This window comes from Podarcis cretensis, assembly GCF_951804945.1.
Source record: "Podarcis cretensis genome assembly, chromosome: 2".
NCBI classification, from domain to species: Eukaryota; Metazoa; Chordata; class Lepidosauria; order Squamata; family Lacertidae; genus Podarcis; species Podarcis cretensis.
The window spans coordinates 93,098,734-93,125,387 of NC_137171.1; the positions used below are offsets into that span (position 1 = coordinate 93,098,734).

Below are 26,654 nucleotides of genomic sequence, written 5' to 3' on the forward strand. Positions count from 1 at the left end.
CGCAAGCACGTCCCCCCAATTGGGGGGGGGGAAACCGTGGACAAATCCCCCCACCCACCTGCTCAACAGATCTTAAGGATCAAGTTGGCTAGTTTGGGAGTCCTTCTTGCATACCTTAGTGCTTAGGACTTTGTCACTGACATATTGAATCAAGCAACCAATAGGCAACCAATGCATGTGTGTTACATGATCCTATCTTGCCCCAGTTAATAAGTTGACAGCTACATTCTGTACTAGCTGCAGCTTCCATATCATTTTTAAGAGCTGCTGCACATAGAACGCATTGCAATAATCCAAAGATGAAGTCCCGGTAAAAAAAACACAACCCTGTTAAGATTAGATCCTCAAAAGTTTGCACAGTTTATGGGAAATAGGTCACCTAGCCTTGCTCACAAATTTAAGGAAATGCAGTAGTTATTTTTAGGAAACCTTGATGAGTTGCCTATTCACACACCAACCAATTTTCAACTTCTGATCAAGAAGCCATCATTAGGGAGCTGTGCACAGGTGGTAGCATGGTCAGAGCTTTGCGGCAGGCATCGGTGTCGTACCCTGCAGCAGCCTCATGGACCATCCAGAACACATGGATATGTTCCACATAAATGTGTTCATGTGAAAAGTAAACATGATCCCGATGATATCTGCAATTGCCCATTGCATGTTTTCGCTGCTATGAGTACCCACACAGAAGCAGTTTCTTGGTTACAGATGCATCACAACAGGACAGCATGGATTGGGTTCATTTTTCTTACTTGCACTGCTAAAAGAAAGCGTGAAATCTCATATTATCTTCTTCTGCGAGTATGCTCATTTCAAATCTGAAGTTCATGAGTGCGCTACCAGTAAATTAATGCTTCCTTTCTAATTATTACCTAAACTTCCAATCTAGTTTGCAGAACATAACCTTGGTATATACTATATAGCAGGTGTGAAGAACCTTTGGCCCTCCTGATATTACTGAACTACAACTCCCAACTAGATCAGCAAACGTGGTCAATGGTCAAAGATGATGGGAGTTGTAGTTCAGCAACATAGTAGAGCAGTGTTTCCCAAACTTGGGTCTCCAGCTGTTTTGGACTACAACTCCCATCGTCCCTAACTATCAAGACCAGTAGTCAGGGATGATAGGAACTGTAGTCCAAAAACAACTGGAGACCCAAGTATGGGAAACATCTGCAGGATCAAAGGTTCCCCACACCTGCTGTATACAACATATAACATGATTATTATTATTTTGTCAATCTTGACATAGAAACCCTTGCTTGAACATTTTCTGTTACACAGATAATAATATATACATTTATGGGCTATAGGTAATGGGCTCCCACTTTTGGGTTGCTTTCACTATAAACATTTGCTTATCACCTCTCTCTCTCTCTCCCTCTCTCTCTCTCTCTCTCTCACACACACACCTCTGAATTGTTAAAGTCTTTATTGCTGTTCTGATGAGGTTGATATGAAACCTTTCACTAACGTCATGTGACATAGCTAACTGTTACCAAAAGTCAATAGCTCATGTCACACTGCAGGGTCAATATCCACTAAAACTGTGGCTTTGGTTACATAGCCCAAAACCAGCAAACATATTTTACCCAAGTTGGCAGAAAGTCCTCAACCGGAAACAGGGTGTGTGTGTGTGTGTGTGTGTGTGTGTGTGCCTGCGTGCCTGGTGTGTGTGTGTTTGGTCATTAATAACAAGGCTAGTTAGGAAACCACTGGCAAAGCTGAAAGAAACAGTCCCATGGTGTGGCCTTAGTTTTCTCCCCACCTCCCCACCCTGTGCACCTCTCTCCCTCACAAAAGGCCTCTTAACATCTCCTCAGATGTGTGAGGAGAAAACTGACTTGGCATGAGACTTCTACTGCTTTCTCTCAGTGCTGAGGCAGCCAAAGTCACAATTATCTGGTTCATTCTAGGTCTGCTGGGCTGGAACACGCCATGAAAACGTGTTTCTCCTTTCAAAGCTTCTTTTGTACTAGGGCACAGTTCAAGGGATCTTGCAAAGCCTACTGAAAATACTCAACACTTCTTATTGCGTGGTTTAGAGATGAAGGGGCAATGCTTTCCCACACAGTTTCTGTGCCACAATGTGTGGGAGTGGGATTTAGATATTGTTACATCATTGAGAAATAGCTATCCCCATTTCTGAGCATTTTCAGGATGTGCACATTACATTGCTAGAACTTGACTGCATCCATCAAGACTCAAACCTTCCCTCTAAAAATATGTCACAGTAGACTATTTTGACCTTACAGAATATGCAACGTGTAGAATCCATGTAAAAGTTCGTGAGGTTGCAAGCTAAATCCCATTGAACAGAGACTTTGACCAGTAGCCAATCCTCTGCACATTTACTTGAAAGTAAATCCCATGGTGTACAATGCTTCTTCCTTCTGTGCATAGGATTATAGCCATGCGGTCCAATTCTAGACATGCTTACTCAGAAGTAAAACTCATCATATTCTGTGGGACTTACTCCCAGGTTAGGGCTTTCCCAGACATTACCAGGATTTCAAAGGTGGAATTGACATGGGAGGGGGGATTTCGAAAGGTCCTGGATCTTAGAAAGTCAATCAAAAAATCATGTTCAGTGCATATTATCATATACACCTATAAATAATCATAATAATAATACCCAGGTTTAATGCCTACAGGTTTAATGGCACCAGACTTCAAGCTTGCATGTCCTTTTAAATGTGTTTGTGTGGGCAAAGGGGTTATAGGTTTGTTTTTGTTTCTGTTTTTATTATGAATTCTTTTGTTGTGTATTATTATGTTTTTGTTTTTGTTATGTATTTTTTTGTTTTTATTTTGTATATTTTTTTATAAGATATTTATTGAAATTTTCAAGAATAATACAATGTAAAACAAAAAAATATATACAAAAATACAAAAATAAAAACAATTAAAAACACATAGAATTTCCATTTACTTATTTTCTTTTAACTTATTTTCCAGACCTCCTCATACCTCCCTTTCTTATATTCCAATTCAAATTATTAGTTCAGCAAATCCTCACCATTAGTTTTTACTTATTTCAAAACCTTATTTTCCATGACTCTTAAGCATTACAGCTGGAAACCACTTAATTTCTATCCAACATCATTCTAACATTCATTAATTTTACAATATTTCTGCAAATAGTCTTTAAACTTCTTCCAATTTTCTTCCGCCGACTCTTCTCCCTGGTCTCGGATTCTGCCGGTCATTTCTGCCAATCCCATATAGTCCATATTTTGTATATTTATGCCATGAACCACACTGAGATCTTTGGATGAAGGGCAGCATACTAATTTAATAAACAAATAACATAAAAATAAATAGATTGGCTCCCTCTTTGTTATTCTGCTGTCTGGTGAAAACATTCCTCTTCAGACAGTCCTCTGAAAACTATGCTGATTGCTGGTCTGCATTTTGTATTTTAATTATTGTATTTAACTAGTTTGCTTTTTGTTGTTTTGTATTTTAGAGAGTTGTTTTTAAATATGGTAAGCCGCCTTTGAATTCCAACTTTGGAGAAAGGCAGGATAAAAACACATACAGGAATAACAACCACAACAGGAATATTAATAATAATCTTGCTATACAGGTGGCAGCCATTTTGCATGCGTTCAACTGATGTGCAATTGCCAACATGTGGGTTTTGGACCTGGAAGAGGGCGGAATGGGTGGCAGAATGAGGGGCATCATGAGGGTGGGGTAAGCATTTGTATAATGACAAAATGGGCTTATATGTGCACTCTGCCAATGCAGGCAAATGCCCAGAACACAACCCCTGTGCAAACAGGGAGTTGCCTGTACTCACCAGCTCCAGCAAACGGTCATGAATTAAATACACCAGCCCTCATGCATAAGCAATGAAAACACTTTTCTTCTAGCCTTATCCCTTCACCCTTCTGAACATTAAGACTGAGGGTGCCTGGAAAAAGGGTTTGGTGCTGATAGGTCTACGACTGGGAGTCTCTTGGAATTGGACGCCAGGCTTATGAGGCAGGCAAAAGGAAACTAGCGGAGCCTGGGGAGAGGCAAGCGGAGATGAGATTTGTATTTGGGTGGGGTGAGGGTGAGGGTGAGGGTGAGGGTGAGGTGGTGTGTGTCGGGGGCTGGCCCATGATATTTTGCTGCCTGAGGTGGAACCTCAAATGCTCCCCGCCCACAAGTCAAGGTACAGAGTAGTCAAGCCAAGTTATTTTGCCACCTGAGGCAGGAAATCTCTCAAGAACCTCTCACCCTCACTGGCAGTGAAATTCAAAAAGCATACGTTGAATAAATGACAATTTCATGCTCCTTCAAGATACTCAAAATCATTGGTTTGAGGAGGTCACCCCATTCTACCTAATAGTAGGGCTGGTTCTGTCATATATATGTGTGCATAATGGCTCCCACTTACCAGGAGGGATAAAATGGCGTCAACATCAGAAACAATCCCGCACTTCTGCCTATGCGTCTGCACAGCCCCAACTTCACTTCTTCTTCACCCCATGCCTTACTCCCCTCTTCCTGGGAAGTAGTAGCAATACTCCTGGTGTTTGCATCTGCCTGCCTGCCTGTCAGAAAGAAAGAAAGAAAGAAAATCAACCTCAGAAGTAAGGTAAACTAGTACAAGGTACTGTAGTAGTTAAAATGATGGTTTGGATATGGGAGAACCCCCTTTGTGGCTGTGGGCAAGTCATGTTCTCTCAACTGACAAAGGTCACAAGGTTGCTCAGGAAGAAGCAGGGTATTAATGGAACAAACAACTGAGGAAGTGAGCAAGGATGGAACAAAAAGCTTGTTGGGTAACCCTCTGAAGTTCTCCTGAGGATAAAACTTGTCAGGAAAGCAGAAGTTGTTGATTTTATATCTTGTGAGCCTTGGCTCTGTTATACGCGGGCTTTGGCTTGGGAAGTTTTTGCTTTACTGGGCCTGTGCTTTGTGAGCTTGTGTTCATAGTTGTAGCAAATTTGCATGTTATGGGGTTGTAGCCCATGGGGCACTTTGTAAGCTTTTCCAACTGCGGGGAATCAGCCCGGTTTTTTCAGCAACTCCATACAGGCTCAATCTGACCACTGGCATGTAGTAGCAGGGTCAGGATAAGAGGATAACTGGATCCAATTAACATTTACAGCATAGATGGCTGAAGCTGACACTGCCATCTGTGGTTGCATTGCCACTTTTACTTTCTGCAACGCCTCATTTTCTCTGAAAAGCAAGCGCCCACCACGTACTGGCTACCTTTCTTGGAGTTTGGTCGGGGAGCCCTATTTATGGGCTGAAACGCCGCTGAAAGAGTTATTGCCATGTTATTCAGCCTGCTGTGCCAAGCTCGCATGGGGATCGGGTTTCTGCTGAAAGGGTGCCAGGCCCGTCTGTTTCCAGGAACCAGCAGCCGTATTTAGCCTCAGGCTGCACATGAAAGACTGCAGTCGGAAACGTGACATTGTGTCAACATTTGAGGCAGGTCAGAGCTGGGTGAGACCATGAAAACAAGCCAGGGAGGGGAACTCGACACACACCCTGTCTGAACAGCCCAAGTGCAGAGGCAGAGTGCAAAGCAACTCCCATCACAAGCTGATAGCTCCAGCTGCACAGAGGCCCTTTGATGTTCTCTCTCTCTCTCTCGCTCTCTCTTTCCCTTCCCTTCTAATTTGATATTTGTTTTTCAGCCAGGACAGAGTCTGCTCACATGCCTAAGAGCATTTTGGGTGAACGCACTGCTTCAAAGCAGTGGAAGGAGCGCATGCTGGAATGGAAAAGCAATCTCGCCTGCACATTTGCATTTGCACAGTAGGTTATATAACAAGAGCGTGCTTATGTAGGACTTTCCATGGGGGGAAGTCGGAGCGCCTCGCAAATAACACTCACGCCTAACATCATCGCTCTGGTGACAGGGAAAGACTGCTGCTCCCTCGGTGCAGGTCAAGAAACGAAACAGGGAGCTTTTGTCAGACCCCCCCCCCTCCTGAATTGGGAACAAATGCTTTTCTACTTCTCACTGCCAGCAGTGATTATACAATCACCGTTACACGCATCAGAGCATTTGTAAGTTTATGGATTAGTTAGCTTCTAGCACAGTTAACCACCATTTTGTTCATCGGGGTGGTTTTTTATTTATTTGAATAACAGATTTTCCAACTGCACAAATTCCTCATTAGACAACCTACACTAACACACACACACACCATGAACACAAAGTTATTTGATTATACCCTGCATCTGTGGCAACTTCTCCATAAAAGTTAGTTGTTGTTGGCTACTATCCACACAGTGATGATTCATTTAGCCTCCATTCAGTAACTAACAGGTATAAGGATGTGACAAAGCATTACCTGAAGGAGAAGGAGAGGAGATTCTGGCCCCCCAAAGGAAGGTGTTTTAATATGGTTTCAGTGGCCAAGCACATCCTGCCCTTATATAATTTGTAGACCTGCTGCCCCTGACACTGCCTGATATTTAAGCACTTGATAAACACATATGCTCAATGTGCCTGATCTCCCCTCACACTATTTTTCCGACAGCATTTTTTTTTTCTCCGGCTCCACATTTTGTGTCCAGCTGTACACTAAAAAAAACATTTAATTGACTACTGATCTAGACCTGCCTCCCTACTCAAACGCTTTTAATTTCGTTCACGGGATTGTTGGTACGTGCCTGTTGATATTTTAGTCCGTCCTCCTGAGCCTGCCCTCTCCACCCCCAATGATGAATTATCACAGATTGTTCTTTCAGTCACTACTGCATAATAGAATTCCATCGTTTAGGAAGCTGTTTGGAACAATGGAAACCCTTCCACCGATTTGCCTCCTTGGTTGTTGGCACAAAGGGGTGATTAAGTTGCCGTAAAGCAGAGCTAGTTTGCAGCTTGCTTCAGCTTGCTGGGGGATTTGTTGTGCAGGCCAGCTCAGGTTTTACTGAATGAGGAAGTCAGCAGTATAGCAACAGCACCATACTTCATGGAAATGCAGTGGTGTAGACCTAAGTGTGCCCTGCTTTGGTGTAAGAATGCCCCAAAGCCTGATTGCCCATGCCACCTGTCCTGCATGTATAATTAATTAATAGTGCGGCAGGACTTTTGACCCCCAGTAGAGCCTTGGACTTGCTGATCAGAAGGTCGGCGGTTCAAATCCCCGCGATGGGGTGAGCTCCCATTGCTCGGTTCCTGCTCCTGCCAACCTAGCAGTTCGAAATCACATCAAAGTGCAAGTAGATAAATAGGTGGTGGGTAGGTAAACAGCATTTCCTTGCACTGCTCTGGTTCACCAGAAGCTGCTTAGTAATGCTGGCCACATGACCCGGAAGCTGTACGCTGGTTCCCTCGGCCAATAAAGCAAGATGAGCGCCGCAACCCCAGAGTCGGCCACGACTGGACCTAATGGTCAGGGGTCCCTTTATCTTTACCTATGTTGCTGGACTGCAACTCCTAGGATGCACCAAAAGATGTTGAGGTTTTTTTAAAAAAACTTTTTATAGGAAACCGCCCAAGTTGAAATTGTTGAGCCCACGGTTATTTGACTGAGCTGCCAGGACAAAGTGCCACCTTTCAGAAATTCCCTCCATACATCAATTCCACCATTGAAATCCCAGTAATATCTGGATGTATGGCAGCCCTACTTTACCATTGGCCATTTGGGCTGGGACCAGTGACAGTACAACAGCATCTGACGGGCTACAAGTTCACCACCACCACTCTACCACCTTGATTGATGAGACTTCCTCCCAGGTAAATGTGAACTGGGTTACATTGCATGTTAGTTCACTCATAAACACAATTATTCAGAAGTCCCAAAGACTGCAATGAGATGTATGTTCAGGTGCATAGGCATAGGATTCTGCTCCTGATGAACGAGTGATTGTAGTAGCAACAACATCATCAACTATGGTCCCAATTCCACAGGCAGTCTCACAAGTTTATTATAACAGCATTAAGTGAAAACAGCTCTGGACAGAGCAAGCTCAACAGAGAAACAAGACTAATATTGCAGTTCTATGAATACTTGGTTTTGTTCTTTTCAGGAAGGCTTACTTCCAGATAAGTGTGATACAGTGGTACCTCAGGTTAAGTACTTAATTCGTTCTGGAGGTCCGTACTTAACCTGAAACTGTTCTTAATCTGAAGCACCACTTCAGCTAATGGGGCCTCCTGCTGCCACCGTGCTGCCGGAGCACGATTTCTGTTCTCATCTTGAAGCAAAGTTCTTAACCCGAGGTAATATTTCTGGGTTAGCGGAGTCTGTAACCTGAAGCGTCTGTAACCTGAAGCGTATGTAACCCGAGGTACCACTGTAAGTGTAATTTCATGAAATATTTCAAATGGGTTTGAAGCTAAGCATTTTCGAATTTTGAAGTTTTGGGGGTTGTTTTTAGAAACGGCAAAGTTTGATATTTATAGAACTCTGAAAGCACAGTGTTAGTCTCACCCCCAGATAGCTATGTTAGGCCCACCCAATGCTGCATGCATGATCAGCATGACTTTTGACTGCTTCTTCACACATGCACGTACCCCAACCATCGCATGTGTTGTGTCACAAACTACTTCCCCCTGGAATTGTAGGCAAGCTGATGATGTGGCACAGGGTTGCGGGGGTTGCTGTTCAAGAAACGTGCCAAAAAACACCACCAGGAATGACAACTTGTCTTCTGGACAGTGGCCAACATCAGCAAATGGCAGTGCTGACAAACTGGGCATCTCTGGAGTGTGATTTCAAGAACGATTTAACAGAAAATAGCAACGTATTTGTGGAAAGCAAGAACGGGGGTGGAAATCGCCCTATGAAATGGGTTTATTGTTCAAACTGTAACTTTTAAGAGGAACATTGCCAAACAGACAGACCTGGTGTTTTCCAGGAAGAATTAAACAGCACAGGGACCTGGAGCCAAGATTAATCTGGTGCAACCAGCAAGATCCCTCCACTTAAAGAGGTGTGCACCAGCTACACCCAGGCAGCGTGTTGCAGCATGCAGCAAAACTCATGGTGACCTGGGTAATAGGCATGGCTACCCCCTGAGCAGGAACACGTGCCAGGCATCTACTTAAGGCCAAGCCCAACAGTGCGTTTAAATAAATAAACAAATAATTAAAATAAAATTTCTCATTTATTTCAAGTACATGAGGGTATAAATTACAAAGGAGCAGCAAGGACTAGAGTTGTGATGCTGAAGTTTGCACGGTGCCTTGCATGAAAAAGACACGGGGTGTTCGGTGTGGGAGTGTACCAGCTGTGAGTAATGGATGCACCTCTGAAGATCGACTGGCCGCCAAGGAAGCACAGTGTAGATGCGTAGAACTTAGGGCGGCAGGGAGGGCAATAAATATAATCAATGATAAAATAAACAGCAAACGTCACCATTTTTTCAAGCTATACTATAAAATTCTACCATTTGGGCATAAAGGTTGCCGAAGTCTGAAGCTATTCCATATGATCTTTCCCATCCTCTCTCTGTCTGATTAGGGGCAAGTTAGAAGGGATCGCAACTCTTTGATTTCGCTGGACAACTGGAAATGAGAGCAGGTAGAATTCGCCATAAATACAGCCATGTGACAGGGAGAGTGGGAGAAGGAGGGGTGAAGACACCAACCTAGGCTGGTGCAGTGTCATGAACTGACCCTTGGCAATGGGAACGGAAGGTGGCTGAACGCCCCTCATCCTAAGCCAGTAATCGGGTACCTGTAGATCCCCAGCTGTTGTTGCACTCAATCTCCTGCCAGCTCCTACCAGCATGGCTAATGATCAGGGAATATGGTAGCTGCAGTCCACCACTGTCAGGGCCACAGGTTCCCCATCCCTGCTGGGCATCTTTGCCTCTGGGACCAATTCTAGGTACTCATATTGACTTAAAGCACTATATGGCCAGGGAATTCTGGGTGTATCTCGCTCTCTCTCTGTATATATGGGCTGCATCAATAGGAGTATAGCATCTAAATCAAGGGAAGTAATAGTGCCACTGTATTCTGCTCTGGTCAGACCTCACCTGGAGTACTGTGTCCAGTTCTGGGCACCACAGTTCAAGAAGGACACTGACAAACTGGAACGTGTCCAGAGGAGGGCAACCAAAATGGTCAAAGGCCTGGAAATGATGCCTTATGAGGAACGGCTAAGGGAGCTGGGCATGTTTAGCCTGGAGAAGAGGAGGTTAAGGGGTGATATGATAGCCATGTTCAAATATATAAAAGGATGTCACATAGAGGAGGGAGAAAGGTTGTTTTCTGCTGCTCCAGAGAAGCGGACACGGAGCAATGGTTCCAAACTACAAGAAAGAAGATTCCACCTAAACATTAGGAAGAACTTCCTGACAGTAAGAGCTGTTCGACAGTGGAATTTGCTGCCAAGGAGTGTGGTGGAATCTCCTTCTTTGGAGGTCTTTAAGCAGAGGCTTGACAACCATATGTCAGGAGTGCTCTGATGGTGTTTCCTGCTTGGCAGGGGGTTGGACTCGATGGCCCTTGTGGTCTCTTCCAACTCTATGATTCTATGATTCTATGATTCTATGTATATATAATTAGCCCAAGCACCTATTATAGTGGAGTCAGCAGGTGCTGCTATTACATCACTGCATTGGACAAAAGTGGTAGCAGATAGGATCAGGGCCTTTACCACTATTTCCCCAGGCTCTGGAACTCCCTGCCTGAAGAGATAAGAACTCTTTCTCTCTGCCGAATTTCATGTGGAGCTTAATTGGTGGCTTGCTCTGTAAATTGTTAGTTTGATGATGATGATATTATTATTATTATTATTATTATTATTATTATTATTATTATTTCAGACTTGCTAATTTCCCACAACCTTCTTACCCACTAAATATCTTAAATAAATAATCTGAGTGAATGGTGTCTGTACTGAGAGAACTTAAAAGAGGGTAGCCAATGACAGTAGCTGCTTGCACCTTGCCAAAAAAGAGGGATAAACGTATCACCAAAAGAGGATACAGGTGTGCATCGAGTCTGCATAGGCTAATTTATATGTGTGGATGCAAATTTAGAAAGAATTAATACAATTTAAATAGAAACACATTCCACCATTGTGGGGAAGACTGCAGTCGGGTGACATGTGCACCTACTTGGTCCAAGTGCTAGACAACTGTTGGTGGGCAACTTGCAAGGCCCTTGATGGTCTCCCTTCTTATTGCCCTTTCTCTTTAAACCAGATTCAGACCAGACAACCCTTCAGTTTAGAGGTCGCCTTCAAACAAAGGAGTTGGCAAGCAGTGGTATTTGGCACTGGGTAAGAGAGAGAAGGCTACTTCTGTCTTCTCCAGTAGTAATGCTTTCTCTAAGTCTTGTTTAGCAAAAAACCAACCAACCATAGAATAAAGTTCAAGAGGGTCGCCTTGCATAACCTCCCTTACTTGAGGGCTGCGGCAGCAGCTAGTTGAGTCTTAGGCCAAGCAGAATGAGAAGACGAGCAATTTCAGTCAGGGAAAGGCATTTTGGTGACTTAAGTAGAGAAGCAAGCAGCATCCCCTCCCTCAACTCAAATCAAGTTATTGTTGACACCTGAGACAGAAAATCCCACTCTCAGTGAAATGTAACAATTGTAATCAACTGGAATAACTAATGATTTGCTGCCCTTTTGTGATACCCCAAATCAGCTGCCTGAAGTGGTTCTCCCATTCTGCCCAATGGTAGGGCTGGCCCCAATTTCCCCTGTGCCACCATTTGGACCCTAATGTCTCATCTTTGCAGTTGCTGTCTCAGCAGGCCTCTTGTCCCAATGAACTAGATAGTGCTAAGTCAACTTCCACCCAAAATTCCAACCTTAATTTGGATTCATGATCATGTTGCCTGCTTCTGTACAACAGGGATAGGGAACCTGTGGCCCTCCAGGACTCCAGCTCCCACCATCCCCTGCCAGTGTATCCAATGGCCAAGCATGATGGAAGTTGTAGTCCAACAGCACCGGGGGGGGCAGGTCCCCACCCCTATTGCATAACATACATACCTGGATATAGTTGATGGCACAGACAGTATTTTATTATGACAACCAAAGGATTCCTCAAACACAAAGAGAAGCAGTGCTCATGTTCCACAGGAAAAAGAATTTTATTTAGTATTTTTTTAAAACAACTACGTAACATTTACTCTGATAAAAATATTTACAATATCCCCACGTTCAGGAAGGTTCCAAAAATATAAACACTCTACCTCTCCTTAGAGGATGAATAGATCATTCTCCTCAATAAAAAGAAAAACAGGAATACATTCATATTTCCCACTTTCTTTGTACTCAAGTAGTTTTACAAATAATAGACGTCTGAAACATTTTTTTTACATATCCATATAATATATATTTATATGTACACATTTATATTTATAACAGATTTTACAAATAAAGGCAACAACTGTGTACAAAAAAAACCTTTTTTTGAAAACAGACAATAAAATAAATGGTCAAATACGATCTGCAATCCAGCATAGTGCATTCTAGCAGTTGGTGCAATAGTGTAAGGAGAATTCGTAGGACCACAGAGCTCTATGAACGTCTCAGAACTACTCAGATGACACCACCATATGACATGAATTATTATTACTGTTTTAAGTAGCCGAAATCAAATGGGAGTATTCACCAGTGCAGAATCTGCTCCATCTAGATGATGGTTTCTCACACTATTTGGTTTGGTGCGGCAGCACACAACTATGAGCACAGGAAAGCGTCCCGGGGGGGGGGGGGGAAAGGGAACATCTTCCACCGCGGCACTCCAGCAGTGAATATGGCAATCCAGTTGTGCAAACTTCACAGCCCATGCCAGACACAATCAGTTCCAGGGGAGCGGGGCAGAGGCTGTAGAACTAGGGTTAGGACACACCAAAACAGCACATCTGGTGGTCTCCATCAAGAGCACTCATGGCCAACACTGACATTGCCACCTGGGCAAGAGACCTGCTTTTCTTTTTCAGAGAGCATTGCTCATCCACTTCCTGCAGTTCTTAAACTACCATCAAGGTCCAGCCTTAGGAGGATGAAACGTAAGAGAGTAGCTTCAGGCAGCAGATGCTGGAGGGGAATCCCTCCAACTATCATTGTCTGTTTCTTCGATTTAAAATGTGCTCTAATACAAACTAGTGGGGGCAGGGGGAGATTTATTCGGTTGGGTGTGTTATTTTCACTTTTGGATCCTTTCCACCTGTACCTGCCCAGCCTAGACCAGGATCACAAGCCTTCCTCTTGCTTTAGTGCAAAAGTGCCATATATTCCACACCCAGTGAATTAGGTATTGCTCAGGGGGTGGGGGAACAGGATGAAGAAACAAAAAACCTTATGAGTTTCAGGGAAGTGCTTAGCATTGCCAGTTCTGCTACCACAGACGGCAAGGGCTATCTGAGTAAGGCCTTCATCTTAGAAACTGTAACATTCCATATTCTGTTTACATTGGTACCTGGAAGAAGAAAGTTACAAACCCCGCTATGGGCATGAAACTCCCTTACATAACAGCCACATCTTGTCGCCTTCAAGGACGGGGGGCAAACTGAGAATGGACTTCAGAGAATATTACGCTGCTGACATCCTTGCAACAGAATAGGATCCATAGTAAAACAGCTAGTGGCAGGCAGCTCCCTTGTAAAAGTACCAGTCTGATCTGGTTTTATTTTTTGTTTGCCAGAGCTGAACTGTGCCACAGCATGGTTTGTCTGTCCACTTCTTGTGGACAAGTCCCAGACATTCCTATCTAGCAGTTATGAGAAGCAATGCCTAGTGTGAGATACAAAGAGGCATAGAACGCTCCTCAAGGATGCTCTTTTCTCGTCACCATCCCTATCCAAAAGCTCAAGCTGGACAAAATTTCCAGGCAGAATCTAAAAGGAAAATGATGTATGCAATTCAGGAGAAATGTGATGAGAATCCAGTCTCAAAATCTCCCTGAATTGCTTACTGTGCTCTGCCAGCCAGTGACTACTAAAAGCAGGGCTGATCCCAATGCTTGAATTGCTATATATGTAATGTGTGTTTGTGAGTGTTAAGTTAAAAGGTTTTGAATATTGGCAGCAGCAGGAAGAGGGGAAGCCTTTCTGTTTGAATCCAGCTCTTTTACTAAGCAAAGTCCTCATGAGAAGTACCACTTTTTTTTGTAATAGTCACAAGAGTCTAAATCCACCTAATTTTTTTAGGTTTCATTCACAGCTTTGAAACATAATCCTAGCCAACCAATTCAGGTCTTTCTTTGCAGATGGCAGAAAGGAAAACAAACAAACAAAAACCCATCAACACATTTAAGGGGTGAGGAGAAGCAGCAAGAACCCTCTCCTTCCCATAACTAATTTGGGTTCATCTCTGAGGTCTTTCCTAAATTCTCTGGGCAGTCAAAGCAAGGGATGACTCAGCTTCTCTACATATAAATGATCAACAATCTCTCCACTCCCCTCAGTGCTTCTCAGTTCAGCGAGTTTAGGGTGTGTGTGTGAGAGAGAGCCGGGAACCCTGAAATAATCACAAACTCATCCAGCAAAGGGGGGGGGGGAGAGAAAAATCTCAAGGAAAAGTCACTCCAAGTTTAGTCTTTGGTTTCCAAATTCAAAGGAGACATCTGCTTCAAAGCTTGAAGCAGAGCAGTAGAGTCCATGGGGGAGTGGGATGGTCCTGGAGAAGGGAGTTGCTGAGGCATTAGTAAAGGAGAAGAAATCTTATCTGGGTTCATTAACCCCGAAAGTGCTGCAGTGGAGGCTGGGAGGCCTGGGTACAAGAGAGGCATAGAGGCCGGGTACCAGCACTTCTCCAGCATAGGCAGGTAGGCTGTCGCTGAGGGTGGAATCAAATAGAAAGGCAGGCACAGAGGAGGCTGGTGAGGGTGAGGGCCCAAGAAACTGCTTGGAGAGCCGAGCACATCGCTGCCAAAATGATCTTCGTCCTCCAACATTTCCATCCTGGTTCTTTTGGCTGGCGGGTCCTCAGTCTCTTGTTTGATAGAGCTGATTCTCTCCTGGACAGCATATTTGAGTTCAGCGTCCTTTTTAAAATATTGCTGGTCGGATTTGGAGTCGCTTTTCTCCAGCTCTCCCCCATATCCACTGTCTGTGTCTGTGTCGCTGCCACTCTGCTCTCCGCTAGAGTGGGCGAAAGTCCTCTGAATCACAGGCACACAGTTTTTCCCATGAGCCTCGGCAGCTTTGGTCAGAGCGCCAGACTTCTCCTTCAGTTCCGTAAGTTTAGGGGCAACATCACCAGGCTTTCTGCCAGCTCCACCCTGAAGAACCTCGGAGGCCATTCTGTGCAGGTGGCCGATGAGCTGGGAGGATTTCAGCTCCTTGCTGTTCTCGTGTTTGGCCACGTACTGCAGCACTTCTTTGGCACACATTTGGAAACCGGACCGAAACACCTCCTGGCTGGAGTCAAGGCTCCTTGGGGGCAGCTCATCTGAGGAAACACCAGCAGAAGGGGAAAAGATTAAAAAAAACTGAATATATCAGAAAAGTTAAACGAAAAGGTAAACCAGTCATTATTATAACCATACAGAACGAGTTCATGCATGTTTACTCAAAAGCAAGATGCACTTCTGTTCAGCACCGCTAACTCCCTCTGGCCAGTATGGAAAGGGTAGTAACCTGAGACTTTGTAAAGCCACCTATTTTGGGATCAGTACTGGAGAAAGACACCTTATTTCAGCTGAGTAGCTGTTTGAACCTGCAAGGGTGAAATTCAGGCTTCTCTCAAGTAGATAGGAAGACTTCCACTGCGTTGGAATGTCTCTGTTGGTCTAACAGGAGCCTTTGAAGCACAGCAAACAAACATAACAGGAAGCAAACGAGACTCCAGTGTGTTGGGTGAACCGTGGAATGAAAATAAACCGCTTGAGGTTTCGGTCAGCTTCAGTGTATGTTACAGCTCCTGAAGTGCCCAAGCTACTACAGACTTCAGCAAGGGCAGGTCAACTTAACTGCAAACAAGGTGATATAGTAAGACCCATGACACTCGCCCCTTGTAGCGTTCTGCACTACAGCTGCAATGTCAAGAGCAGTTTGCTGCATAGACCTGCCCCCAACACACAGTGACATGTTTGGTCCTTGCTTGGCCATTCCTGGTGGTAGCTCACAATGGCACAGAGCCAAGATTTGGAGCCTGTGGCCCTACAAGACCTTGTTTGGGGTCTTATCACCCAAACCTTGTTTGGGATCTTATCACCGTGGCCAGGAATGATGGAAGCTGAAATCCTCCAACATCTGGAAGGCCACAGGCAACACATCCCTGGCATAGAAACTGTCCACATATCAATGGTAATTTGCATGATAAGCAACTCTGGATGCAACAACCACAGAGGGCTACCTTGTGACTTTGCAGAGGGAGGTGTGGCTTTTACATTGTAAGCCAGGCATAGGCAAACTCGGCCCTCCGGATGTTTTTTGGGGACTACAATTCCCATCATCCCTGACCTCTGGTCCTGTTAGCTAGGGATGATGGGAGTTGTAGTCCCGAAACATCTGGGGGGCTGAGTTTGCCTATGCCTGTTTTAAGCTATAAAGAAATGGGGCAGAAAGTGTAAAGGAGGAGAAGACAGGGCTTATCGGAGAAGAAGCAAAGACTTGGTTAGGGGGAAGTTAAAGGGCAGCAGAAGGCACAGAATGACACTGTGCAGGAGAAGAGGGCTCTGAATGAAGTGGGGGAGGGATCACTCAGAGGTGCAGAAGCTATTCCAGGCTTCTAGGTTGCTGGAACACCATGTTGAGAAAAACTGACCCTGCCAGAAATCCACCTCCTGACATGACGGTGGTACAGCAGTTGGCATTGGAACTTTTTTTAAAACAAAACAACAACAACCTGATCGAATTTCAAATAAAGAGCTAGTTTTGAATGAAAAGGGCAAAAGATAGGGACAAGTTTTATATGCTTTCGATAGCACAAGGAAGAATTAGAGCTCTCTTCCCCCGGAGCAGTTCCACTGAAATCCACAGGACTGCTCTGATGCGTGCACGATTAGCTGAAGAGGATTTGGAAGACGTTAGCAAGAGTATAAAAAGTGTGAGGAATAGAGTCATCACAGTCTCCAGGAGCTTTCCTGGTCAGGGTAACAACAGCACAGTCACAGAGTACTCACCAGCATGTAGACCTTTTTGGAGGGCAATGATCTGCTGCTGCTGCTGTTCAATGAGACTGGTTAGTGCTTTCACGTGCTTCAAGGTAAGTTCAAGAACCACCGCCTTTTCCAAGTGTCCTAATGTCTAGAAAGGGAGGAAAATGGTTCATTTAGAGGATGGCTGGAAAGGGGAAAAAAGGAGCCTAAACACCTAAACACAAGACCGATAACTGATTGGGCAGTTTAGGGTGGGGAGCTTGATAAGGATGTGAATGGGTCTAAGTATGATGTGACACTCATTTTTATTCTGACTGACAGCTATGTATTATATAAGCTAAAAAGTATTATCTTTAAAAAAGACTATGGCCATTTTGTGTCCTCCCACAAAAAAAAAAAAAAAACTGTCTGCATAATAAACACAAGTTTTATGTATCTCCCCTGCTGGCATCTCAGTTGTAAAACGAGGAATTCCAACATAAGGTTTTTCTTTTGCTGTGACTAAATCGGGCAAAGCAAATATTTGAAGCAGGCAACACTGGTTTCCCAAACAACCCTGAATAATAATTTAGACAATCTGTCTGTCACTTAAAAACAACAACAACAATGCAGTCCTTAATACCACAGAACGGGTTGCTTGGAGCTGTGGTCTCAACGAGCCTTCCCCAAACTGGTGCCCTCCAAATGTTGCTGGATTCCAACTCTCACGAGCCCCAGCCAGTATGACCAATGGTCAGGGGTGATGGGAGTTGGAGCGCAGTAGCTTCTAGATGGGCACCAGGTTGGGGAAGGCTAGCCTATAAGGAATTCAACTATCTGAAACCATGGGATCCAAAGCAAAAACATAATACAGAAAGGGGTCACTAGCAAATCCACATTAAAAGTTATCCAGTACGGTCCAGAAAAAAATCTTTTATCTAATCCCTGTTTATTTCAATGTGTCATCTGGTCCAGTCCATGCATGCAAGTTCTTTAGAAACTGATCTCATTGGAAACAAAACCAGAAGACTCGAAGTGGCAATCCAAACCCTGAAATGCAACCCTCTCCAGTTAAATCTGCAGCACTCCAGAAAACCTCTAGGTGGCACTTTTACCTGCACAAAGATCCATTAAACCCAACATGCTCCCCAAAGGGAAGATGATTTTGGGCAGTGGCCAGATTTTCACTTACTGTAAGTTTGAGATGTTCTGGTAAGAGATCTTTCAGCTGGGCGATGCATTCATTAATCCTATCACGTCTTTTCTTCTCTATCAGTCTGTGGGGCAGCTTATAGGTCTCCTGGAAGTCAAAAGGGGAGAAAAACAATTGCATCACTCCGAATGAAAAGTGATTCTTAAGCGCTATGGAGACAACCTTTTCTCAGGGGCTCTAAAACATAAAGCTGTGCAGCCATAAAGGGGGGTGGGGAGGAAGAAGAAACATTTCTTTAAGGCAGAAGCAAAATCCTCCAAGTACCACGGAGTTTATATCAGAAAATTTATGCATTTTGATCATGCTCAGAAAAGTATTTTATACAGCTACAACTAATGGGTTATTTTAGGTTATGACAAGGAAGTAAATCTTATCTACTAAAACTGTTTTTCCTTAAAAAAAATATTCTTAACAGTGTCGTCCCACCCTTCAAAAGTATATTTCTTCCGAAAAAAAAACAAAAAAAACACGTTTGTGCACACTGGGGTGTTGTTGTTTTTTTGTAAAAGAAACCCACCAAGCTCCTTCATATATATTTCACAGGACAACTTCCTTATATTCGAACCCAAACTGTGCATTAAACCATCTCAAAAGTGGGCATAAACCAAAGATGCCAACAAACAAAAAAGGGAAAGGGAAGAAAAATGCTTGTATTTACCTTGCTGTCGTCACCCCTTTTTAACCCTCTTCTGGGCTTGTAAACTTGATAAATATGAGCGAAATCCAACCTGCAGAGGACAAAAAAACGTTATATCACTCATAACCAAGGGGACAACCATCTCCCTCTCCACACGCAGCCCCAGAACCTACTGAAGCCCGTAGGTGCCCATGTGGGGCGGAATTCGGAGGCTGCTAATGCGGACCCAGACCGGCCGGATGGGCTCGGAAAGCGAATTGCAGCGCAAGCCCCGGCACGTCTGCTCGCCAGCAAACCGCGTTGCCTTCCATGGGACTTAAAATCCCGGGTCTGCGCGTTTGAGATGGCAGCCTTGAAACATTTATCAACAAATCTGCCCGGGATATCCTTCCGTAGCGGCACTTACCCTGACATTTCGCTGCCCTCCAGAGCTGCCAGCTTGCCCAGGCAAGGTGGTGGTGGAGGAGGAGGCTGAGCGCTGGGGATCCTTTCCATTTAAAGCGGCTTGATTTCTTTTTCCCCCCACAACCCAAGTTCTGTCCTGGAAGTAAGGTAGAGGCTGGCAAGCTAGTTAGCTGGCTGGCTGGCAGGCGCACTGCTTCGTGTCAACGTGGATCCAGTGACTGAGCCGGGACGCGCCACCTCCGGCAAACGGTGCGCGCCTGGCACCCACAAAAGAAGCGGCGCCGGAAGAGCGCAGGAGATCAGCTAGCGGCGTCGGCTGCTGCTGCTGCTGCTGCTCTTAGTTGCTCATGTCCTCCTTCCACTTGGCAGCGCTGGGCGTCTGCACCGGGTCGCGCGGGAGCTGGCGAGCTGAGGAGTAATTGGAAGGCTGCAGGCTGGGTTAAATGTGAGCGAGTGGGTGGACTGGAGCTACGTGTTCTACCCTGTGACTCCGGGCACGTCTGGCTGCTACCGGAGGGAGGGACAGACCTGCCTTCCCCTCCATCACATGAGCCTCACGTGTTGGACAACGCTTCAGCCTCTCCCCGGGCCCCCGCCCTCGCCGCTCCCGGCCACACAAGCAGGCGAAGCCGCCGCCGCCGACAAAACGTGATAGGGTGATCCCTCTCTCTCCCCCCCCCCCCCACCCGGCCTGGCTCCTCTCCTGCGGGCGGCTTGGGTGCGCGCGCGCGCGCGCAGACAGGAGAAGGAGGCGGGTGAGGGAAGCCAGGCTATCCCCGCACATGATGGGGCGAGGAGGAGGTGGCGGGGGAGAGGTGCAAGGGATCAGATGTTCCCTAGTGGGGTGGCTGAGCGCCGATCCACAAGGCACTTCGCACATGCTCAAAAACTTCCTTGATCGGGACCTTCCCCCGGTACGAAAAGCCTATTTTAGGGCTGCGCCCTGGAGAGAGCTGGCGCAAGTTGGGAAGCCCAACCCTGCTCTTTCCTGCCTTGGCTCCATTTAGCGCTGCAAGGTGAAACTTACACAAAGTAAGGCACAGCCGGGCTGTGCAGTGCAATGGGCCCTGGTTCAGACACAGAGAGAGAGAATGTATGCATTTTAATTCTAAGAAAGGTCCAAGGCTCACATCTGCTTGCCAGCTATGCTTTCCCCATTGACCCCAAATGCATGTGTTTGTGTGTGGTGCCACTGGTGGGCAGGCTGGGCTCTGCCCATGTTTGACGTTGCTTCATATAGATCCCAGGATTGAGTCTTGGCATTAGGAACATTTTCCAGGGTTGTGCCGTGACTCAAATCTTAATTATGAGGTTTTTTCTTGAGCCGGTGTGATCTTCAGGAACACAAAGTCTCTGATCCGCCCAGGTTACAGGTACTTAAAGATACACTAAATATTTTCCCTAACAGAGCGAATTGTAGTTGCAGGGGGGGGGGCGTATTTCCATCAGGTTAAATAGCATAAAAGGGAAGGGCTAAATCATTGTAACCAAGCAGCACAGGCCGGGCCTGAATTTGTGCACCCTATGGCTGCTTTTTACAGTAAAGAGATAAGAAAGCCTATTATGGATCTCCTTCATCCCATCTAATTTGGTACTAAGTGGCCAAATGGCAAGCTGCTTGCACCTCCCTAATTCTGTTTAATAGCATTTATAACAGTGAGCATAGTGATGTATGGAAGTGAGAGCTGGACCATAAAGAAGGCTGATCGCCGAAGAATTGATGCTTTTGAATTATGGTGCTGGAGGAGACTCTTGAGAGTCCCATGGACTGCAAGAAGATCAAACCTCTCCATTCTGAAGGAAATCAGCCCTGAGTGCTCACTGGAAGGACAGATTGTGAAGCTGAGGCTCCAGTACTTTGGCCACCTCATGAGAAGAGAAGACTCCCTGGAGAAGACCCTGATGTTGGGAAAGATGGAGGGCACAAGGAGAAGGGGGCGACAGAGGACGAGATGGTTGGATAGTGTTTTCGAGGTTACCAGCATGAGTCTGACCAAGCTGCGGGGGGCAGTGGAGGACAGGAGTGCCTGGCGTTCTCTGGTCCATGGGGTCACGAAGAGTCGGACACGACTAAACGACTAAACAACAACAACAACAGTGAGCAACAGCAAAGTCCCCTCTCATTTGAGATACCATTTTTTGACATGTGCCTCCATCACTTCGCCCAATACAGTGCTACCTCTGGTTAAGAACTTAATTAGTTCCAGAGCTCCGTTCTTAACCTCAAACTATTCTTAACCTGAAGCACCACTTTAGCTAATGGGGCCTCCTGCTGCTGCTGTGTCGCCGGAGCACGATTTCTGTTCTCATCCTGAAGCAAAGTTCTTAACCCGAGGTACTATTTCTGGGTTAGCGGAGTCTGTAACCTGAAGCGTATGTTACCCGAGGTAGCACTGTATAAATGCAGAGTTGATACAGGACTAGCCTGTACTTTTTCTTGATGGGCTATTTGAAGAAAGGCAGAAGCAACAATGTGTTAAGAGGTCCTACAGTGTGCTTTAGGTGCAAAATTTAAGACAAACATCCATTTGTTCCTGGTGAATTTTTTCAAGCCTTCAAGAAATGTGCAGATAGTGCTGCTGTGGAAAGGCCCTTCTCCCTGAGGAGTCCCACCTTTATAGAAACATAAGGGTTGAATTCGGTTTAGGAAAATTCAGCTACATTATTGATAATCCCAAAGGAGCTTATATTAAGATGGTGGTGCAGATGGTTCCAGAAAGTGAAGTCCTTCCTTCTGCTTGCCTAGTGTCTATTGCCTGAGAGCAAGTATCATTCAGTACAGAATTGACCTGAGAATCCCCCAAACCAAACCCTCCTCAAGCTTACTGTTATAGATGCCATTAAATGAAATGAATGCTTCAAGGGGCAGTATAGCTGGGACCCTGTTGGTCACTTAGGGCCACTATCAAGTCAGATGAAAGAAATCCATAACCCTGTACACCTTTGCTGTTGAAAAAGTCCCCCTTAACTTCGTGGAACTTACTTCTGAGTCAACATGCATAGAAGCTGAGCTGCATTGCTTCATCTCGCAATTTCCCCTTTAAAGAGGAAAATAAAGCTCGTAATGATTTACCTCTCAGGCTTGCCATGAGAATGAAGAAGTTTGAGGGCCAAAGTCCTTGTTAGGTTAAGTGTGTGGCTCTTGTTTCTTAGAATGTGGTGGGCACAAACAAGTTAACTGCCCTCTCCTTACTGCAGACCCGGTCTGAGTCACCCTGCTTCTGCGTCCCCACAGGCAAGCTGAAACTGGTAGGAGCTGTGGGTGGGGCTGGCCGGCCCTGCCATTAGCCAAAGTGAGTCAGTTGCCCCAGGCAGCAGATGCCGTAGGATAGCAGTGGCAGGGCTCACGCCCCCCTCCATTTTGTTTTTATGTTGTGACCCGCCCCAACATCTGCAGATGAGGGGCAGTGTACAAATTTAATAAATAATAAATAATAAATAAATACCTGTCTCAGTGGGCTGCTTGCACAAATTTGTGTGTGTGTGTGTGTGAGAGAGAGATAGAGAGAGAGAGAGAAGTAGCCATTTATTACCAGTTTTATGATGCAGGTTCAGAGATGTAACATGCAAACATACATTTAAAGTGCATGACTCCCATCCCCAAGAATCCTGGGAACTGTAGTTTGTTAAGGGTGCTGGGAACTGCAGCGTTCCCTCTGTGTGTAAGGGTAAACTCCAGGTCCCAGGATTCTTCAGGGGAAGTCAGGTGCTTTAAAAGTCTGGTGTGCAAGCAGCTGCATTGAAGGCAGATCAAGCTGGCTGCACCTGACTTGGATGCACGTTTAACTTATTCATACTGGAGGGAGTAACCCTGGGTGGAGGCAAGGACACCTGTAAACTGCAGCAGGAGTAGTCCTTCTTCCTTGGCATGCTTTGTCTCAAACATTCCCACAAGCAGCAAGCCAAGCAAACACCTGAGGCAGGAAGACCCTGGGTCTGCTGCAGCAGAAACCTTTGCCTCTCACTGAATGAGGCTGGCTCCCCGAGGCTGAGATTATGGCAGCTGTCCAGCAGGAACAGAGGCAGGCCATGCTACATCTGTTCTTAGTTTGTTTGGCTCCTGTAATAAGAATAAAAAGATTGCATTTAGCTTTAATCTAGTAGCTGAGGGTTTCATAACGTGTAACACAGGGGTGGAGAAACCTTCCATCCTGAGGGCCAAATTCCTTTCTGAGTGACCTGCTGAGGGCCACGTGACAATGGCCAGCAGCAAAAGTGGACAGAGCAATGCATGTAAATGCTACCTTTATACAGTAAGTTACTTTCCACAGAGACTCACACGTTTCTCTCTATGTTCTGCTCAGACAAGCAAGAGGCAGAGTTCATTTCATCAAGGCAAAAACACCTGGAGCGACACAGGTGCAGCCTGGGAAGAGCACTGAGGGCAGACAGAGAGGCCTGAAGGGCCCAAGGGCCCTCAGCTCTGTAGTAGAGGATAATGGGAAAGACCTTCAGCTGAGACCCTGGAGAACGACTGCCGGTCTTGTGTATACACTACCGGGTTAAATGACAAACCATCTGATCTGACAGAAGGCATATTCCCATGTGAAACTTTGCCAGATCAGGCCACCACAGTCTTTTCCTCTGTCCCTTTGCAACTCTTTGCCTTTAGCCTGTATTCAAAAGCCACTTCGCCAGATGCACGAGGGAAGTCCACTGCTACACATACCCTGCAGACTAGCCCCTCCTTCACCCCATTGACTTCAATGGAAACCCCCAGAGGTTGCAGCATCCTGCCAAGGGACTTTTGTTTCCATTGAAGTCAATGTGGTGAAGGAGTGGTTAGCGATGAGAGTGAAGGAGATGCTACTGGTGTGAATAAACCACAGCATGGGGAAGGAATATGTTCTGGCCGTGCAATGGGGCTGCCACATCAGTGGTTGACTGAGTTCATGTGGCATTCGGGGCAGGGGAAGAAAAGCCAGGGAAATGCGTAGGGTGTGTATGTGTGTGTCTGCCTGTCCTTCACCTCAAAAGTGAACCCAGGGCAGGGTACAATAAAATAGGATTGAAACCACAAATAGCAACAAGAAAAAAAAAATCTAAGACCTAAGAATGAAGCAATTTCTTGTGCATATACAGTGGTACCTCGGGTTACATACGCTTCAGGTTACAGACTCCGCTAACCCAGAAATAGTGCTTCAGGTTAAGAACTTTGCTTCAGGATGAGAACAGAAATTGTGTTCTGGCAGCGCGGCAACAGCAGGAGGCCCCATTAGCTAGTGGTGCTTCAGGTTAAGAACAGTTTCAGGTTAAGAACGGACCTCTGGAACGAATTAAGTACTTAACCCGAGGTACCACTGTAGTCGATTGACAGCGCAGCTTCCAGATTTCTTGTGTTCAGCTCAGCTTGTATCGCTTGAGTCTTGGGTCCACCTCTGAAACACTCAAAAATAGCTGTAGTTAGATACGTTTGCCTTAGCATGCTGGTAAAGGTTAAACATGTTGGTGAAAGGTAAACACGGTTACGTTTTGCACTTGCAGCAAAATTTGCCTTCATTAAGTAACCTGCATAGGAGCTGAGGTCAGGCAAGGAACTGCGCTTTGATCTAGCAGTTGATCATTTACATGTCTTATTTTAGCATGCAGAGGAGCTTGCGATGCAATTTGTTTTGATACTGTGGCAAGCTCAGATTGATGGGATTGCCTGTCACATTGCTTAAGAAACAAATGCTTAACACAATAACTATTTTGCAGCACATCATTAGGAGAAACAAAATCAAGGCCAAGCAGGCTACAAAGCTGTCAGGAGGTAGGCCAGCTTAATAATAATAATAATAATAATAATAAGATAATAATAAATTTTATTTATATCCCGCCCTCCCCAGCCGAAGCTGGACTCAGGGCAGCTAACAACAATCAAATTAAATCAGGAGAATGATGTTCAAAGTAGGAGAGCCAGCAAGCCTGAATTACCGTATATTGGGGGGGGGGGTCTATGAAAACAAAAAACAGCCACATAGTTCAGGTAGAAGCAGAGTTTCTTCTGCCAGTTTCCTCTGAGGATCTAATAGCTCTGAGAAAAGGAAGTTAAGTAGAGCCACACCTTGCAAATGGGTATAATTTCAATGAGGAAATCATTTTGCCTTTCAGAGGCTGGGATGTTTTTCAAAAGTGTGTTTAACAAGGTGACATCTGGTCAGTAGATGGAAGGTACATTTGCTAGATAAGATAATAGAAATTCAGCACAGATGGTTTGTCAAAGGTTTTCATGACTCCTTAACGGAATCAACCTGCTGCAGCCAAAGGTCAGCAAATGCCATGCTAGAAATGGGCCAAGAGATATTAAGAGAGGATGGCGAGAGAGGATTAATCTCAAAATGTGAAAAATACAACTGAAGTATTACCCCGGGGTCACCAATGGGTGTAATGACACTGCTGCCTAAGGAGCATCGGAGACAGCCTCACCCCGGCTCTCTGGCCCCTTCATCATGAAGCGGCAAGAGGTTACCTTTCCAACCCCTGGAAAGTACATAGAGCTGGAAGAGAGAATGAGGAGAATGATTTTCTTTCCCACTTTCTGTTTCAGTTCTGTGTGTTTTTCCAGACTCAGAGTTGCATACCCCTACATGTAGGCATGTGCACACATGTGCAGCCCCTTCACACTGAGGCCATATGTGCAGCTGGTAGGGAGCATGTTAGCATGCAGCAGGAATGGCTGGAAAATGTGATCACATTTGTGAACATGTGGGTAGGTGGGTTGTCTTTTACAGATACGCATCAACTGTAGGACCAACAGAGCTGTAATTAACAGGTTTGGCATCCATATAGATACACTGTGTGAGTGACAGAAGTTGTCTTTCTTAAGCGCATGTTGATGTCTATCTCAGTGCCTTGCATGAACCACCATGCAGCTGCTACTCAGTTCTGAAAGATACAGGCTTTTACTTAGCATCCACAGACAAAAAGTTGGAGGAGGTCAGGACTCTACACAAAAATTCCTCATAGTGCAGTTGCAAAACCCCAGTGTGTTTTTATATATGCAAATTAGGGGTGTTTGCATAACATGCTTTAATGTGGTTGCAAAATCTTGAGTGGGTATGTTTTGCAGAATTTGGAATTTTCTCCCCTCTTTTCTCTTTTCATTTTTGTCGGTCAAGGACTGGGGAATAAAGATTGAAACTCTGGATGGAAGGACTTGTGGCAATTGGGGCATGAGGAAAGGGCAACAGAGACTGATGTCATGAAATACATCAGAAAGCAGAGTGGATGCTGATGGCCATAGGATGAGAGTGAGGAAATACCTCAGCAGTCTGGTTTCTCAAAATATCTTTAATTTATTATTATTATTATTATTATTATTATTATTATTATTAAAAGTTTTATAACTTGCTTTTAAGTAAAAGCCTCATTAACAAGGCATATTAAGAGGAATAGGAATACAAAATCATGCACAAATATACCATTAAGAACAGTCAATAAAAACAAGGTTCATTGCCTGCAAGC

The 26,654-nt window shown here is 45.1% G+C and overlaps 1 protein-coding gene across 1 annotated transcript; it reads right to left on the minus strand.

Moving 5' to 3' along the window:
- Nucleotides 1-11,997: 11,997 nt before the first annotated feature.
- On the minus strand, nucleotides 11,998-19,717 carry BHLHE40 (basic helix-loop-helix family member e40). The gene is made up of 5 exons (XM_079965248.1): nucleotides 19,210-19,717; nucleotides 18,825-18,894; nucleotides 18,146-18,253; nucleotides 16,999-17,122; nucleotides 11,998-15,323 (listed from the first exon to the last, which is right to left on the minus strand). Exons 1-5 carry the CDS (start codon nucleotides 19,296-19,298, stop codon nucleotides 14,464-14,466), a joined length of 1,251 nt encoding a protein of 416 aa, XP_079821374.1. The 5' UTR covers nucleotides 19,299-19,717; the 3' UTR covers nucleotides 11,998-14,463.
- Nucleotides 19,718-26,654: the final 6,937 nt, after the last annotated feature.